This window comes from Hibiscus syriacus, unplaced genomic scaffold (genome assembly GCF_006381635.1).
Source record: "Hibiscus syriacus cultivar Baekdansim isolate YM2019G1 unplaced genomic scaffold, ASM638163v2 tig00111506_pilon, whole genome shotgun sequence".
Taxonomy (NCBI): domain Eukaryota; kingdom Viridiplantae; phylum Streptophyta; class Magnoliopsida; order Malvales; family Malvaceae; genus Hibiscus; species Hibiscus syriacus.
This window is the reverse complement of record NW_024063109.1, coordinates 152,613-171,237: the sequence shown is the minus strand read 5'-3', so window position 1 is coordinate 171,237 and position 18,625 is coordinate 152,613. Positions and strand designations below refer to the sequence as shown.

At 34.1% G+C, this 18,625-nt stretch overlaps 4 protein-coding genes and 1 non-coding gene across 5 annotated transcripts; 3 read left to right on the top strand and 2 right to left on the bottom strand.

Annotated features, from left to right (window-relative positions):
- The first annotated feature begins 3,321 nt into the window (after window positions 1-3,321).
- On the top strand, window positions 3,322-3,424 carry LOC120164350. The gene has a single exon (XR_005519719.1). It is a non-coding gene; the product is annotated as a U6 spliceosomal RNA (small nuclear RNA).
- A 1,669-nt stretch (window positions 3,425-5,093) lies between these two features.
- Window positions 5,094-5,439, bottom strand: LOC120164204 (protein transport protein Sec61 subunit beta-like). The gene has a single exon (XM_039173961.1). It carries the CDS (start codon window positions 5,429-5,431, stop codon window positions 5,186-5,188), a length of 246 nt encoding a protein of 81 aa, XP_039029892.1. The 5' UTR covers window positions 5,432-5,439; the 3' UTR covers window positions 5,094-5,185.
- Window positions 5,440-5,763: 324 nt separating this feature from the next.
- Window positions 5,764-6,520, bottom strand: LOC120164294 (F-box protein At5g51380-like). The gene has a single exon (XM_039174053.1). It carries the CDS (start codon window positions 6,463-6,465, stop codon window positions 5,764-5,766), a length of 702 nt encoding a protein of 233 aa, XP_039029984.1. The 5' UTR covers window positions 6,466-6,520.
- A 4,028-nt stretch (window positions 6,521-10,548) lies between these two features.
- LOC120164203 (cyclin-U2-2-like) lies at window positions 10,549-11,490 on the top strand. Its single transcript, XM_039173959.1, has 2 exons — window positions 10,549-11,076; window positions 11,163-11,490. Exons 1-2 carry the CDS (start codon window positions 10,619-10,621, stop codon window positions 11,353-11,355), a joined length of 651 nt encoding a protein of 216 aa, XP_039029890.1. The 5' UTR covers window positions 10,549-10,618; the 3' UTR covers window positions 11,356-11,490.
- A 5,061-nt stretch (window positions 11,491-16,551) lies between these two features.
- LOC120164202 (zinc finger protein ZAT9-like) lies at window positions 16,552-17,491 on the top strand. Its single transcript, XM_039173958.1, has one exon. It carries the CDS (start codon window positions 16,552-16,554, stop codon window positions 17,488-17,490), a length of 939 nt encoding a protein of 312 aa, XP_039029889.1. The 3' UTR covers window position 17,491.
- The last annotated feature ends 1,134 nt before the right edge of the window (window positions 17,492-18,625 follow it).

The following is an 18,625-nucleotide window of genomic DNA, read 5'->3' as shown; positions in this document are numbered from 1 at the left end:
AATTGATCACTAATATTTTCGATTTATAAGAACCATTAATGTGAGTCTCCAAATATTGATGTGGTATGTTAAACTAATTTGTTTAGTACTATTTTCACCATGTTAAACAAAAATTGGCCAACGTTTTGACTCATTCTTACTTCTTTTACATATTCTTTCTCTCTCTCTTTCTCCTTCTTTCTCCTTCTTTCTCCTAATGTAGGGATAAAGCAAAGCTTTCATGCAAAGAGAAAAAAAAATTCCCTGTGAGGAATGCAGAGAGATGAGAGGAGCTCGAACCTGTCTTCATCACCTATTCGATCTTTGACTGCCATTTCGATGAGTACTTCTCGAAGCTTAGGCAAAGGGGTGTAGGTTGAGTGAAGACGGAGGACTTTGTAGGTCTAGTTCAGCTTGAAATTAAGAGGAACAAAGCCGGTTTTTGACTTCCATCTTCTCTTTTCCATCGCAAGCTATATTTAGAGATGAAACGCTCCACCATGAAATAAGAAGGGGATTTGTTTACCGAGAAGGAATAGGATTGTTGATGCCGATGAAATTTACTTTCATGGAAGGAAAAAGGATTTGACCGAGCTTGTGATCTTTTACAGGCCTTGTGGATCAGGAAAGGATCGCAGTTTTAAAGGATAAATAAACTTGTTATTTTAGCTTTGAGATAGAAGTCACTAAATCATGCAGGCATCGAGTCCAATGTAACTTGTAAATCGTTTTATGACTGTTCATTCTCCCTAATTATAGGTTTCTCAGGTTTTCTTTATAGATCCGTTCATGTAGGATTTTTCTTGAAAATGTAAGCTTTTATCGGTGGTTCTGTCATTTGAAAGTTATGCATATAGCCTATAGGTGCAATGCTTCCAGCTAGTCTTAGGCTGTCAATGCTTATTATTTGTTGCCATATATGATTTTCTGGGTTGTCTTGGATTTATGCAATGCTTGAGAGGGCACAGTGAACACCGTTCCCGGAGTTATGCGAGTTCTGACAATGGGGGTTATCATCTTTTGTTTCCTACATTAAGATAGGATAAGCCAATGCCCTTATTGGGACTGGGACCATCAGATGCTTTAACGGAGGTACTTTTCATACTTCCCAAACAAAACCGAATTCATCTATTTGAGACCGTTGTCAGATTTATTACTTCGATTTTTTGTATTTTCGATAATTTGCTTATTTCACGAGGAACATGCTCGGGTATAACTTAAAAACAATGCATAGAAGGCTAAACTCATTTGTCACAGAGTGCTAAACTCGTGTTTGAAAACAATGCAATTAACACCATGCAGTTCTTCTATGTTTGCTATTAATTTGAACCGTGTATGCTAATTTTTGGAGCAATTATTTTGGACCTGGAACTGGAAAATAGAAGATGGAAGCCAAAAACCAGCGTTGTTCCTCTTAATTTCAAGCTGCACTAGACTCAGAAAGTCCCCCGTCTTCACTCAACCTACACCTTTTTGTCTAAGCTTCGAGAAGTACTTGTCGAAAGGGCACTCAAAGATTGAAAAGGTGACGAAGGCGGGTTCGAGCTCCTCTCATCTCTTTGTATTCCTCACAGGGAATTTTTTCTCTTTGCATGAAAGCTTTGCTTTATTAGAAAGAGAAAGAGAAAGAGAAAGAGAAATTGAGAGAAAAGGCATATGTTAAAAAAAATAAGTCAAAAGTTGATGAATTTTTGTTCAACATGGTGAAAAGGTGATAAAGAAATCGGTTTAACATGTCATGTTAGTATTTCGTGACCCACATTAACGGATGTTAACAATGAATGATCAATTTATTATAAATCAATAAAATTAGTGATTGATTTATTATAAAATGATAATATTAGTGATCAATTCATTATTTTTAAAATTTTAATGGAGAAAGCGAAAATTTACTCAAACTTTAATGAATATGTGTAGTTTACTTTTTTTTTTAAAAACAAAATATTTCGTAAATTTTATATGAAAATTTATTGAAAATGAAAATGATATAGCTTTAAAAATATTATTTTACATTAATTTTAAAAAGTTTGATATTGTAATCTAAACTTTTTGACTTTGTCACTATCGATACTCCGAAACAAGGTATTGACACAAAATGTCCAACACTGGAAATATGTTATTTGATGTATGAAGTATGTTTGTTTTGTTCACATGCCCTTAATACTTTGATTTGTTTACAAAACGGTCTCTATATTCCATAAATTTAGCCATGGGACGAAGCATAGCTTTGTTCCTGGGTCCAACACAACTCTAATATCTGAATAGAGTACTTCTTATCTGATTTAAAACTAAGATCAGATAAGAGTGACACGAATTTTCGATAATTTTGGGCATTTAAGTTTTCATATATAATCTAATCCTACATTGTTGGTGTATTAATTATTCATGGTAGAAAATGAAGTACAACTTTACAAGTAAATTTAGCATTGCAGTTTGTAGAATCCTACGTTACTAAAGGAAATATAATATATATAATATCCTCCCAACATGATTGATTTTGACAATTGACTAGGTTGATTAATAAATGACTTATAATTAGGGGTGTGTAAATTCGGGGCGGATATTTGATTTTTGGGTATCGAAATTTTTGGGTCGATGATTTCTCGACCCGTGTCTCGACCCGGATGTTACGAATATCCGGTAATCGGGTACTCGATACTCAGTTTTTAATTTTTAATTTTTAAATTATTAATTTAAAAAATATATATACACAAATTGTTCAAAACTTCGAATTACATACTCTAATATCCGAACATAAAATTTAAAAGTTCGAAATACAAAATATAATAATCCATAATATAAATAATTCATTATATTTTATATAATTATATATAAAAAATAAAAAATAAAAACTAACCGGGTACTCGGGTAATCGGATACCCGGAAAAACTAGATTTTGTGACCCGGGCCCGACCCGGGAAATGTCGGGCCGAATAATTTTTTTTAGAGAATTACCCGGTTTTTTTAGATCCGGGTCGGCGGGTCGACGGGTCGGGTCAACCGGGTCGAGTAATTTTGCACACCCTACTTATAATTGGTTATTTATTACGTTTATTAATAATAACGATTATTATTACAATAATGATAGACACTTGGGATATTTAATAAAAAAATTCATCTGATTTTATGTTACTTTTGGACCGGTTGACTCTTCAACGACACCCACAAGCCCATGGTTTTTGTTTTGTGGGACGCCCAAGTCTAGGCCAGCCCATGTGTTAGGAAATCGTAAAGTTGAGATAGGCTAGTTCATGAATAAGTTGGGAACCAACTAAATGTCCCACATCATACAGGGAAGAAGAAAACTAACGGTTTATAATAATCAAGCAGCCTCCGTATTGTGTCCCTTCGGGGACATCCGATAAAATTGGAACGATACAGAGAAGATTAGCATGGCCCCTGCGCAAGGATGACACGCACAAATCGAGAAATGGTCCAAATTTTTTTTCTCCCCTGAAGTTTTACAGGTTTGATTCCATCGAATTACAATCTGGGTTGGTTTTTTCTCAAATCTCTTGAACTGTGAGTATCTCGATATTCACTACTTAGGAATTTGAGATAGTTTGCTGAATTAGCATCTGGGTTTTTCATTGTAGGTTCATAATAATTATATAAATCTGATAGGTGGTAATTTGTAGTGAATATTAATTACTTCTGTTTCGCTATGTTTAAAGGATCTGTCATAGATGATTTCTTTGATTTCTTTAGAAATGGGTTGTGGAATCATTTTTTTTAATTGAAGAGAAAACAATAGCTAAAAGCTTTACATCAAGTGTTGTTTATCAAAATCTAAAAATTGCAGTAGGGTCGTAGGAGGCTCCTCATAAACTCGTACGTTGTGGTCTTGGAAATTGTCAAGTTTAGTTATTTTATCAGCAGATTTGGTACCCTCACATGGAGTCCAAGAAAAACGTGTCACCCAACTTTTGCGGCGAAGCCATCAATTGCACGAACAAGGGAATTAGAGCTCATTCTAGCATTAGGATCATGAAGCAGCTGGACAGCCTCTTCATTATCAGTTTGAATGATAAGTCTCTCAAATCCATAGCTCCAAGCAAGTTGTAAACCAATGAGGATTGCCCACAATTCAGCCTGCAGAGGTTGTGTGCCTATCCTTTTATTGAACCCCAAGATCCAAGAACTTTCATGGTCACGAAAGATGCCGCCAATAGAGCCAATACCAGTACCTGAGGAGACGGCCCCATCTGTGTTTAAACATATCCAGCCCTCAGAAGGGTGCTGCCAATAAGCAGGAGCAGCGATGGGATCCCGGGTGAACTCACGAGACTATGGATTTCATAGCAGTAGCGCGCCCAGATGATGCCTCTAGTAGCAATAGAATCAGGAGAGGAACCAATAGTCAAGACTAGTCTTAAAAAAATTATGAATGAGAGAAGAAGGAAGAACCTTCATCCAGACCGCTTGCGCACATCGACAATCCCTTACGGTGTGAACGGTTGTCTCCATGGCTGCAAAACAAGATGGGAAATGAGGATGCTGGGCAATAGAGCGACAACAACCTCAGCATTTGTCATTGATCGCTGCTTAAAAGCCATCCATAGAAACAAACGCAGGCGTTGGGGGACATGAAGTTTCCAAACCAAGTTCCAGATGGGCAGCTTTGGATCCCAGAGATTTGCAGTCATATTTGAATAAGTTGATTTAATGTCGAAGGAAAACTTGTGGTTCAAAGCCAAATCGGTTTATCAGGTTCATCATTTGGATCCGGACATTTGATGCCAAGGATACGGGGGATGGCTTCTGATGTGAAGAAGGTGGCAACTTAGTAATATCCCAGCTACATGTGTTGTCCATGAGGCCTGTTTTAATTATCAAATTATAAGCTGCAAGGTATACTTTTATGTATGCTAATATTCAATCTGTTGTGTAGAAATTGGACTTGTCTTTTGTATCTCTTTTCATAGCCTAACTGCATGGATTTGCTTGTTTTACCCTGTTACAAAATTTGATGTCCATAAATTAGTTTTGAGACGTGTTTTGAATTTGAAGAAGAAAAAACAACTTTGCTGACAAATTACAATTAGAAATTATGAAAGCAAAGGAAGCTAAGGGACTAAGATCCAATGCGAGTAGATTTGAGAAGAAATCAAATGAAAATCCATTTGTGAAGCAAAACTGGAAGGGGAAAAAACACAACACTTAACTTAGTTTGGTACTGTTGATACAGGTATTGAAGAAGGTTTCTCTACTCCTTACGAACAAAATACAACTTGACCATGACATGGAGAATGGCAACAAAAGCAATGAAACCAATGCTCATGACAAGCACCACATTTGGGGAGATCTTGAGTCCTGCAGCATCATCTGTGTAAAACTGAAGCATTGTGCCAGCAGCTCCTCCCGAGGCACCAGCACCGCTCGTCATTCTCCTCCTCCGCATGTTTGCAGCTGCTGCTGCACTTCCTCTTGGTGGTGCTGTTCCAGTTGCCATTTCTGTAGCAACCAACTTCGGTTCTCAATACTAGATAAACATATAGAAAAATAGTGTTTCCGAATTCAGCATTTCCATTATACTTTTGAACACAATTATTTATCACATGTACTATTTTCGCTGGACTCAAAATTGAGTTTCAGATACAAGTTTGTGAGCAGGAACAAAAGAAAGTTTCAAAAAAGACCAGATGAGATAAATAAATAAATAAATAAATAATTTTTTTAGAGGTGGCTAAGATACCCAAACCTCACAAAGCTCCATTACGATTTAATCAATAAAATTAAAATCAGAGTTCATATTAAATTGTGAAGAAACAATATATAATCAATTCAAAGCAATCGAAATTTGACCGTCGAGTTATACAACACATCAATGAACCCAATCAGTTTCACTACCCGTAAGTTTTTAATCCCCGAAAGGGCCTTCAAAGCCAAATCCCCGCCACAATGTAGCTCCAATTCTTGCAATGTGGAACACTCCTCCGCTATTCTTAACAATCCTTGTTCGCTTGCACCAATCGCTACTAATCTCTGTAAATTCGGGTACTTTTCGGCTACCGTTGCAAGCCCTCCGTCGATTTCATTCAACGGCAACAACGCCGTTTCTTCGAGAAGTCCGTCGAGAGTAAAACCAGTATCAACATGAACCGACATAATTGTGTTGGTTAATATAGTGCTGGAACACCTTGACATCCCAATACACGAACGGACCAGGTCTAAATCGGTTAGATTGGGGAACCGGATAAATACCCGACCCGAAGTAACAAACGACCAATCTGTAACTTTAAGGGACTGCAACAGCCGGCCGTGGAGGTACAAACAGCGTTTCCAGACCAAGGAATTGGAGACATGTTGAGAGATGGGAAGCTTGGAGAAAACGTTGAGGAGGAGTTCGTCGGAGAGGAGGGAGGTGTAATCTGGTGCGGTGCGGTCGAAGGAAAGTGGGTGAAAGGATGTTAAATCAGGCTCCGATGGTGGAGAAGTTGATGGAGAGGTGTTGGTGGTGAGAGGACGGTGGAAATATTGGTGCATCTTGGCTTGTGAATAACATGCTTTAGTGTTTGGTCTCTGAAACTAAATGTTTGGTATTGAAGAACTTATTAAGCAAATTGGTGTCCTCGTGGCTTTAAGTTAGAAGATCTTAAGTTAATGAGGGTGGATGAAGTTAGAACTAGGGTTTGTCTTGTGTGGATTTGGTGGATTCTGGTGAATATGACATTTCTGTAAGAGTCAGGGCGAATACATCCCATTATTTAAGGGAAAAAAATAAAATTTAGTATAATATATTAAAGAAAAATAGAAAGAATAAAATTTTTTGCACCCTCATTATTTTTTAAAAAAAAATTAAAATTTTAGACCAATTTATAAATTTCTGAATCTGCGGGTAAAAAAAAACAGAGTCAAAACATAAATTTGAATCTAACTAATCTTAAGAAACATTTTTGTATTTTGTAATTATTACCATAATAATTGCCTGGTGGTGTACTTTAAAATTTGTCGCTTGTAACCTGTGGTTCATAAGAAACCCAGCCTTATTTGTGGATAAAATCCAAATCCATGCAATTACGACACTGGGTATAATTTGCAGCTTTTACATGCAAAAACAAAAACGCAATCAAATAGTTTAAGTTGAAGAGCTCAACCAAAGTTCCCAACTTGAGAAGATAATCCTTTCGGGACCAACAGAAATTGGCAAACTCTAATCCGGCATGTTTTCCGTGAACCGAATTATGGTGCACACTTTATGCCCAAACCATGCAATCTGTAGGAAGCACTTAGGTTTGTTATATGCACCTACTTTTATTATAAAACAATAATGCACCATTTATTTCCCATGGACAAATGCAATGAAAATATACTTTGAAATTTTCATCTGTTTTCCTAATATTAAAAAAACATTTGAAAATTATCGGGTTAAGGCTGTTGAGATGGTGTTTGTTTGTCAAGAGAGCACCACTTCCCCTGTACACATGCATGTTCTGCTAATTTGTGCAGCGGGTGATGTTGGGCCAATGTTTGTAAGGTTGGGCCTAGCTAGCCAAGTTCTATCGGTCTCAGTTGTAGCAAATTTCATTCAGGCTTTCACTCCCAAGAAGCCGCACATTGTGAATCTTAATCAGGGTGTTCAAAAACATCTAATCTGGATTATTTTACTAATTGATAATAAAATTATCAAATATTTATAATGAACACTTCGACTCTTATGCTACATTCAGCTCGGTTTTTAATTTTTTTTAAACAGTTTATGATAACTTAACCTCAGTTGTCAATTTTTTTAATATTAATTTTAGGTTTAAATTCTATATTTTGTATTGATATTTTTTTAATAAAATTTTAAATTTTTTTTATAAATATATTTTTAGAAATTAAATTTCCAAGTAAATTAAATTCTATATTTTGTATTGATAGTTAAATATTTTCATATTGTAAAAATAAAAGTAAATTATAATAAAATAAAATATAGAATTTAATTCAAATAATCATAATTTTCAAAGTCACAAATAATAAATTATTATTTAAATTGATTTTGATTAATAGATTTTGTCGTCCTCTCCCTATCCCTGATGAATCCTATGAGCTGAGTTTTCTAATAAATGGTGGTCCATACAAGATTTGGAGTCGAATGTTGATACCAGGGGCGGACCTCCATGGAGCCCGGGGTATCCCGGGCAACCCCTCATCCAGGGGTGGACCTCCATGGTGCCCGGGGTATCCCAAGCAAACCCTCCACAAGTGTCACCCTTAATCCAAGTGTCAACCCTCAAAAGTACCACCTCTGGGACTCTTACAACCCCTGAAGTGGCTCCTGGGTCCGCCTCTGGTTGATACTGTTTTTTGGTCATGGAAGTGTCGGTTCAACAAAACATATTCCAACTCTTTGATAAATAAATTAAACACAAAACAACGTCAAGGGGTTATTTGTACTTGGAAGTTCATAGTTAGCCTCAAATTTTGGTAAGATATTGCTCTGGTGGACCAAATGATACCTAAATTTCATTATATTCCTACAATCTCAAACTCTTAACCTTAATTAATATGTACACTTAAATGTATTCAAACTCACAATATTTACAAATTATCACTTGAGTTATAATTTAATATTTACAAATTATATGATTTTTATTTGGTAAGATATTTTTATTTACAACTTTGCATATTTTTCATACATTATAATTTATAAATCAACAGAGAGATGTTCATCGCTAAGGATTGACATTTATTGATAAACAAAAAAGGATTGACATTGAGATGTGAACACTTAAATCGTTGACAACTTTATTTGGTGTACTCGTATAGTTTTCGAAATTTAGGATTTCATTTGATATTAGTTTAAAATTGTTTTTTTTTCATAAACCTATTAAATAATCTCAACAGTTAAAAGAAATAGTATTCTCTTTATAAATCTTAAGTTTAAGCAATTGTATATGTGAATGTGTATTGTCAATGACTAAAAATATATTCTAAATAATTTCTACCTTACAATCATCATAAATTATTAAAAAAAACGTTTTTTCTTTACTTTAATATTATATTTTTTGATTTTGATGTTGAGAATCTAATCAATAGTGATTTATTATGATTCCAATATTTTAGGGTTTGGCCGCTTGCATATGTACAAAATATTTTATATACAGTATTGAATTGGTATAATAATACATAATGGTTGTATTTCCTTACCACCACTTATTAGTGAACATGTCATCATTGATATTTTCAGATACACTTTGAATTTCTAAAATACATTCATATCCTTAACAAATATACCAATTGAAGGATAAGGTGAATTTAGTGTCGGCATGCTTCAAGTAATGTGCAAAATATGTCTAAATTATATTTATTTTTTTACTTTATGCGACCAATTTTTTTTATTAAAATAAGTGTTTCTTATTTTATTATCATTTTACAGTTAATTATTAGTGCTAATAAAATAAAATATGTTATCCAACAATTATATGACATAATATATAATTTGATTTTTAATTTTTTTTTATAATTTTTAAAAATAAAAATGTTTCGATTTTCTAAAACACCTAAAAGCCCTAAATTCGGAAAAAATAACTTTGAAATCTCTAATCTCCCAAACACATTCTATTACGGATGAATCATCCATCATTGCACAAAATTCTTAATCCCTAATTTGTTAAATTTATTTAGATAGTTGTAAGTTAAAGTGATGTGATCTGTCGATTTAATTCAGGTAACATTGTAGGTTCGTTGTCAACAACAAACCAATGGGTGAATGACTGAACAAAATTTAAAGGGATTTAAGATGGTAAGAGAGAGATTGATCAACGAGACTCTGACAATGGAAGACATAAACAATGGTGGTTTATTTGATGGTCCAAGGTTCATCAACGATGATGAACCAAAAAGGGAGATTTTGGGATCTTAGGATTAGTAATTTAGGAGTTTCATGATATTTTTTTAGGAATTTAGGGATTTAAAAGATTTTAAAAAGTATAATTAGAATAAATATTTTATCACTTTTTATATATTTATTAGATGACATATTTTTTTTACAAACATTGATAGTTAGACATTAAATATTAGAGGAACACCACTAAAAATCTAGTTGATTTAGTGAGATAAAGTATTAGGTCCTTTAAGTAAAGTCAAAAGTTTAAGCATTAATATTGTGAATGAGATAACTGGGACGGAAAGTCACTAATCTGAATTAGTTAATTAATGGAAAAGCCAGTGCACATGGGTAGCACAGGAGGAGTTCAGTTGGAGACTTGAGTCTTCAAAATAGCTACCAAAAGAAAAGCCAGTGCAATTGTGTAAACACACGAGTCTTACTTGTGGATTTCAAAGAAACAGCTATACTAATAAATGCCGTCTTGTTTTTATGGGTTCAAACCTTGACAACACGAAGCTGCTCTTATCATTCGTTGCCCATCCTTTGCCTTCATCGCCCTGTCGGTCACCTCTTCTGTATTTGACCAAAGGATACACAAAACTCATCAAGCTTAGCTGCTCTGTCTTTACTCTCAACCGCGGCTTCATATGGCGGAATCATTAACTCTAATTATACCTATAATAATCTTGGCTTCCACCCACCTTCCAAAATCACCCAACCTAATTTCATCTGTCTTTCTTTATTCACTGTCCCATCTTTCTTTACATTACCAACTCAATCCCACTATATATCCCTCATTAAACCTCACAGAATGTGTATCCCTTCATGTTTTCGTTTTTAAGAGTTCACACCCTGTGTCTTTTTCAACTCAAAGAAATGACTGCATCTTCCCTTACAACCTCTCCAAGAAAGCTTCGATCAGATCTTTACTCTTACTCCTATCAGAACGATGCAAACACCCCATTGGTGATCTCAGTCCTGGCTTCTCTCATCGAGAGAACAATGGCCAGAAACCAAAGGGTTTCCAACAACTGTAAATGGGCATTCACAAAAGATTTCAGAAGCAGAGTTTTCCATTGCCACCAGACACCAGACATGACAATTCAATCCTACCTAGAAAGGATCTTCAAGTACACCAAAGCCGGACCATCCATTTATGTAGTCGCATACGTATATATCGATCGCTTTTGCCAAGCAAATCCATGGTTTCGTATCGATGCAAGAAACGTACACAGGCTTCTCATAACCATCATCATGGTCGCTTCCAAGTGTGTTGAAGACACGTGAGTGCTTTTTTTCCCTCTTCTCTTGTAAAAGTATCTTTTTACAGTACAATGCTCTAATGGTATTGGTGTTTCGTGTGGAGCAGGAACTACAGGAATTCGTACTTTGCTCGAGTAGGGGGATTGACAAAAAAGGAACTAAATAAGTTGGAGGTTGAATTTTTATTCTTGATAGATTTCAAGTTACATGTGAATGTGAGTGTGTTCGAGAGTTATTGTAGTCACTTGGAGAGGGAAGTGAGCATTGGAGGAGGATACCACATCGAGAAGACTCTATGATGTGCTGAAGAAATCAAATCAAGACAGGTTAAAGAAACAAGACACAACTCCATTGCTCGTATTTTGTTGTAATAATTACATCATCCAGGGAATTTTCGTTCTCCCCATTCTGGTTTTGCAATGGTGTTATGACTTGCGGAGTAGTCATTCTCTGTTTTTTTATTTTATTTTTTATTTTGTAAAGATTTGATGTATATATGTGATGGTCTGTCTGAAGTTACAATAAAGACTAGTTATAAATACAAAAATATATCCGTATAATTACGAGTATAAACTGTTAAACAATTGAAATATGTTAAGACCTATACCAATGAAACAAATGAGTGAAAGAGTAGAATACAGAAACATTAATGTACATTTGAAGTTGTTAAGGCTAATGTAGCTGTCAACTTCTGAGTAGTTTAAACTTAAAGCAGAAAATGACATGTTCATTGATGTAATAAAATGCAGTTAGTTAAAACTGGGATGAAGAACATTAAATTTATGTAACAAAGCTATACTCTTTATTTAAAGCAAAAGGTAAAGCCTCCATCACAAACTGCAATTAAAATCATGAAGCGATTAGCCCACTTGTTCAGCATATAAACATGAGGCAAATAATGCTTAACAATTAATCATTGAGATGCTGCAGTAGGTTAAAAGAGTTAGTCCACTAACGAATAACGATGGTGATGTACGGCCTTAATTCCCCCAGCAAAGACATATCTTTTCCCATTTTTTTCTCTCAATATTGTTGGGTTATAGGGTTTGGCATTGAGACAAAAAATGGTGGCCATTTTGCATATAAAAAGAAAGTAATCATCTTTCCGAAATTATTAATAATATAATGTATCACGAGCAGGATTTTAGAGATAGACAAAAGGTAGGTTTGGTTTGTAGAAAACGACAGTGACATGAGTTAAAAGGAAGGCGGCAATGTCTCCACTCTCTACGCAGTTTGGGCACTAACATGAGAATGAAGGCCTTTGCACTAAATACCAAGCTGAAGGGCTCTGGACCTTTCAGGCCCTAAATCGGTTTCTGTTACCATTTGATTGGGCTCTCAACTCTGAAACATTCAACAGATAATCAATGTATCAACATACACAAGATGCCGCTTGGGTCCAGTGTCTTTTTAAATAAAATTTTTAGTTTGAATACTCATAATTATATTTAATTTAATTTTTTATTCAAATCTGAAATAATTAATATTAGTATGATTATTAAATATAAAAATATCTTTTACCCAAAAAAGGAGGATTGGAAAAGTTAATATTAGATTTTTTTTATAGTTTTGATTACATGCACCTTTGAACTCAAATTATCATTTTCTTTCAAACGATTACCCTGAACCCTATCAACACTAACCCTTGGTTTTGGACTTTTTTCCTTCTTTCTTATCAAACATTAGACTTCATTTTTAAGTAACTATTAGTTTTAAAATTAAGTAAACTAAATATTGGTTCTCTATTTGTTAAGTATATTTACATTTTATAATTTTATCAGTTTTTTAAACAGTTTGAGGTGATTATAAGGTATTATGTATTCAATTCTTTTTAATTTGTTGACAACACACCATACAGACACATCTACTCAAATTCAAGTCCTTTAAATAGAATAATATTATCTTTTACTATTAAGACCACTTAATAAGTTTGATTCTTACTACTTTTAAAATTAGATAAATTAAGTCACAATTAATTGTTTTTTAGGTTTTAATTAGTTTTTATGTCCTTGTAAACTTTGAAATTAGACAAATTAAGTTTTGGACACCATTTTTTAATTGAAATACTTTTTAGATCTTGGTTAGTTATGGAATTAGACTCTAATCCTAAGCCAAACCCACATTTTATTAATTTTTATATTTAAACCTTAATATTTAATCCTAATTTTGCTCTTATAATAGACATTATATAAATAAAACTATAAACACATTATGTAGGTTTAAAAAGCATATTTTCCTTGGAAACCTATTGATGAACGATCGAAGAAGAAACATAGTAAATTAGCTTAGATCCTTTTTACCTTTGTGTACTAAAAAAAAGCCTATTTCCCTTCAAAAATATAAATGGAAGAAAAAAACATCTGTCGCACTTACTTCTCATTTGATAGTTATCACAAATTTTTTGCGTCAACTGAAGCGGTGGCGGCTTTCCGTAGCCACTTCTACGTCATTTCTATCCTTCTTTTTTTTTCAGTTGATTGTTGTCAAATTCAAATTCATTCATTGTCACCACCCTTTTTTTCCTTTAAAAGATAAATTGTAAAATTTATAACCCAATTTTAATACTACTCTTATTTTAGTTTTTAAATTTTGAAAGTTTTCAATTTGATCTATTAATTGTAAAGATTGATTTTTTTCTATTATGTCATAAAAGTTGTGATGACATGATAATTTACATCAAAATGACATTGTTTTGAATCTTTACGAAAAGTTACATTTACGTCAAAACATCATTTTGGGTCCATAAAAATCTTTTTTTCCTTTTTTTCTTATTTCTTTCTCATTCTCCTTTTCTCCTCTTCTTCTTAAACCAACATGGATTCCAACCATCGCGTTGGCTATTTTTTCAACCATAGTTTATCATCTTCTATGGCAACCAATGAATCTCAAAATTTCTTATTACACTTATTTCGTCCTCATAAACGTGATCTTAGTGTCTGTTAAATTGAAAAACACTCTAAAATCCACAAATCTGACATTGAACGCTTAGATTTCGTATATCTTCATTCTCCATCATCTATTAATTGTTTGGATAGAATCCAAATATAAATGTGTTGCTCCTTGTTTTAAAATTTATTTTTGTTTTAAAAAAGATTCAAATAATTTTTTAAAAAAATTTTAGACTTAATAAAAAAAATTAATATTTTAAGAGGAGACTTAATGTAAAATATTTTAAAAATCTAAAATATAATAAGATTTTTTAAATTGTTGAGAGGGCCAAATTAGAATTTTTAAAATTTTGAGGGGGTAAATGTTGGTTTTTCAAAATTTTGGGGCAGGTCCCAATTACGGTTGCCCTCGTTCAAGTACTATATTCGACATTTCAATAAAAAAAAATATAAGTATCAGCTTGAACATTCTAAAAGTATACATATATATATCACATTAGACGTTTTATTAAAATAAAATTATCATATTTAATATTTCTTGGGAAGGACGCGAGATCTTATGTTAGAGAAACGAACTTATAAAATTATAGGGAGGGAACAAGGATGGATCGAAGGGGGCAAATCTTTTTTATATATATATTTTCTATTGAAAATTTATTTTAGTCCCTTAAAATTTTATAAATTCATCCCATAATATTAAATTATGTGTCCATCTCCAGAGAGAACAAACTTCTAAAATTCTAGAGAATGAAGACAAATTTTAAATATAAAAAATACAAAGAAAATATATAAAATATATTATCATTTTAAATTTTTAAGTAACGATTATTCTCACTCATTCCCTCCCCTTGATTTATTAATATTTTATCAAAGTACATAGTAGACATTTTAAAATATAAATATTATATTATATACTTTGTAAAAGTAATTAGTTACCAAATATGATATTAGTCCAAAATTCCGTTGAAGTTGAATAAGCCTTCTTGTGGTGTAATTCAAACTTGGAATTCGCCCCACCTTTGAAAATCAGCGAGCCTATTTCTTGTTGTAAAATCCATGGCTTGTGTGTGACTACACTAAATTCCCAGCGACAAGTATACAACATAGCTCACGAGTTACATCAACATCTCATGATTTTGATAATCAGTATCTTGAAAATTTATTTATTTATTTTCATGTGATCTCTGATCGTATAATATACTTTTTTACTCATTCTTGGGACGAAACTTTCCCATCATTACGACACCAGGGAATGCGTCCAAATCTAATACTACGTTTATCACTAAGATTTGTCATCGTTAAGTTTATCCTAAAGAAATCCAAGTATACACTACGAGCATGCATGGAAGTTACTTGTATGACTCGTATCTGTAAGGAGAAAACAACAGTTGAATTGCCCTACGTTAGAACATGAATGAATGGTCAATTAATTATCACAAGTGTCTTGTTTTTGTCCATCTAAATCAAACCAACCAACTTTAGTTTGGTATTCTAAGATTATGATTTAAATGCAGTGTTTAAAGAGTTTAGCCTGTAATATTATTAAGGTTTAATTGCAATTGTGGATTCCAAAGTATGGTAAGCTTGAAATGCATATATCAATTTCAGTGATTATCAGATCCAAAACATGATCTGATAGCAGTTTCGAGATGATGTTGGGGCGATGGTCGATGAAAACATTACGCATGTCACATGGGAAGTCAGCCAATTGGACAAGCAATAGGACAGGGACCGAGTGTTTCAAGCCCTAAGAAAACGGCATTTACTGCCCGTATAGAAATCAATTTTCCCAGTGACAAGTTAGTTATTGTTTCCTGCCCATTTCCCCCACTCTTCATTTCGATATGACATTTCAACAAAATTAATGGAAAGTTTACCCCGAACACAGTTGACATTAATTCTGAATTAGATTAATATTATTTTAATCATTATATAAATTTATATTTAATGCATGAATACGATAAACCTAGTAATTTTGCATCGTTAATAATAAAGTCGTTAATTCAAACACAGTATATAAAACTATATGTGATGGAAATAACCAACAAGGGCGATCCGCCTCCAACACTGACAGTGCTGGATTCATATTGCGGTTCATCGTTACATCAAACTCAGCGGAGACAGTTCTGTTTTGACATCGTACAAGCAGTTCCAAATTGAAGAGCCACCGGTTTTCATTCCTGGAATCTCCTCTCTTTTTTCCTGTTAATAAACCAGTTCTTTTGTAGTGGTAAGAAAAGGCAGTTTCGGCATGTGATGATTTACATAAACGGGCAAAGTATTCGCATGTTACGTGTCGCTCTTTCTCCCTTCATGCATACGCTTTCATTAAATCATTATTTATTCATATTTTCCCTTTAACAGAGTAAATTACCCTTTTAATTTAAAAAAACTTATTTTCCATATATATTTTTATTATTATTTTGAGATTTTCGTTGTGTCTGTGTATAGGTACGTATGGATGAATGCTAGTCACCTACTTTATTTTCTTCTTTTAAACTCTCCGCCTCAAGAAAAACTCACAGCCTTCACTTTCAGACATACATAAACAGAAACATCTACTTCTGATCTGTTACTGAACTCTGTTTCTCTGTGTTTTTGACAATGGAGAAAGACGAGTGTAAGCTTTGCTTGAAAAGCTTACCAAATGGAACACCTTTGGGCACTCATATGAAGTCTAACATGTTGAATCTTCCAATTCCTCCGAAAGCACCACCGACTCAAGTCTGCGAAGAGTCTGAGGCAGCTTCGTATTCATCATCTTCAACAGAAGGGGAGGAAAAACAGCAACTTTATGGACTTAAAGGGAATCCAAAGAGAAGTATTCGCTTAGTAGACCCTGAATTTTTTGATGCTGACTCGGTTGTTCTTCAAGCCAGAGAAAGTGAGACCGAGTCGTCTAAGAACCCAACTCGGAGGCAATCTAAACGCACTTGGAAAACACTAGAGCAATATAAAGAAACGAGGAAGCTTAAAGTCAAAACCAACCAACCGAGTCAAACAGAGTCTTGGGAGGAGCCTGAACCGGTGAGTTCCATCTCCGACACCACTAATGATGAAGATGTCGCTTTCTGTCTCATGATGCTTTCAAGGGACCAATGGAAAATCAAAGTAGATAAAGATGACGATGTTGAAGAAGATACGGATGAACCAGAAGAGTACTTCACAACCCGAGCTAAGTACATATGTGAAACATGCAACAGAGCTTTCAACTCGTACCAAGCACTGGGTGGGCACAGAGCGAGTCACAAAAAGATCAAAGCTCACGAAACAGAGTTGGCACCACCAAATATGGGTACTCGTTCAATGACGGAAAAGAAAACACATGAATGTCCTGTTTGTTATAGAGTCTTCTCATCGGGACAAGCTCTTGGAGGACATAAAAGATCACATATTGTAACTGGTCGAGTGGCAGCAGCAGCAACAACCCAAACCTTCGTTAAAAGTTCCAAAAAGTTGGCAGTTAATTTGATAGACCTTAATCTTCCTGCTCCGGTGGATGACGATAACGATGAAGACGATGGGTTTCTAATGCTGAAATAGTCGAACAAATGTTATGTTGGTGGTTGACAACCATGTTTGATCCAAAGGTAAATAATTTTGGTTGCTTTTACCTGTCTGTTATGGTCAAACTACTCTGTTCTAACTTGTAACTGTCTGAATGGCCTTTTAAAACCTCTAATGAAGGGCCAAATTCGAACAATGCTTCTGGGTTTATAGTTTTTTCATTGAAAAGTTAACTGCCATTGTCTGTTTTTACAGAGAGAATGTGTCTGGATTAACTTGGCTAAAGCAATTACCCTAAAACTTCAGTTACATTCATTAAATATGTAATTAATGTCTTTTTAAGTTATGGGATATTTTAGTTTTTCATTTAATTGTTGGCAAGCAGGGGGGGCTGCCCATGCCTCCAAACTTTAAGTAATTCCAAGCCATGGCAGTTGGACCTGCCTCATGGACCCTTATAAGTGATAAATAAGGATGACTAAGATAGACATAAAATGTTATGTTATTGTCATGGGTCGTGATCTTTGGGTCTGGAGGGCTTGAAAGTTCTGAGGGCGTGACATTATAAATACAAACTTAAGAAATTATATTAAAAATTATAAAGTATGAAATTATAAAATTTCAGGACTACAAAATTAGATAATTAGTAAAATTTAAAAAATATCAAAACTATGTAAAAATTTAAAAATTTCAAGGATACGAACTTACTCATCTACGAGGCAATCCTTTTTGAAACTACAAAACCAGTGAGATCTTAGGGAGTGAGGACAATCATGAAAAAGTGCTATCTTTGAAGCAAGAGGGTTTTAGTTTTCGAGCTTTCTCCTTGGACCATTTCAATTGGGGGGGGGGGGATTGGTCCCTTTACCAAAGCTAAACACACTTGCAAATTTCAAAGGATTAATGATGATGAAAGATTAAGAGAAAAAGGGAGTGAATGCTACTTGGTAGTCTAATTAAGTAACAGTCCCACTGGTGGGGGTTGGGAGTTTGAATTAAAAGGGAGGAGAAAAATGGAAGGCAAAGGCATCCACTTGATTTGGCATCGCCGGCTTATGAGTTCAAAAAGACCATCGGAGGTCAACAATGGTGATCCTTTTCCACTGTTCTTTCTCATCATCAAGGTTCTAACAAACACTGCATCATCATCATCATCAGTGGTTGTGTCTCA

What these genes read in the sequence shown, in the direction of transcription:
- LOC120164204 (XM_039173961.1), bottom strand. Translation starts at nt 5,431, where the DNA reads ATGGCAACTGGAACAGCACCACCAAGAGGAAGTGCAGCAGCAGCTGCA.
- LOC120164294 (XM_039174053.1), bottom strand. Translation starts at nt 6,465, where the DNA reads ATGCACCAATATTTCCACCGTCCTCTCACCACCAACACCTCTCCATCA.
- LOC120164203 (XM_039173959.1), top strand. Translation starts at nt 10,619, where the DNA reads ATGTTTTCGTTTTTAAGAGTTCACACCCTGTGTCTTTTTCAACTCAAA. An exon ending in TCCAAGTGTGTTGAAGACAC is followed by an intron (nt 11,077 to 11,162) that starts GTGAGTGCTTTT and finishes CGTGTGGAGCAG; the next exon opens with GAACTACAGGAATTCGTACT.
- LOC120164202 (XM_039173958.1), top strand. Translation starts at nt 16,552, where the DNA reads ATGGAGAAAGACGAGTGTAAGCTTTGCTTGAAAAGCTTACCAAATGGA.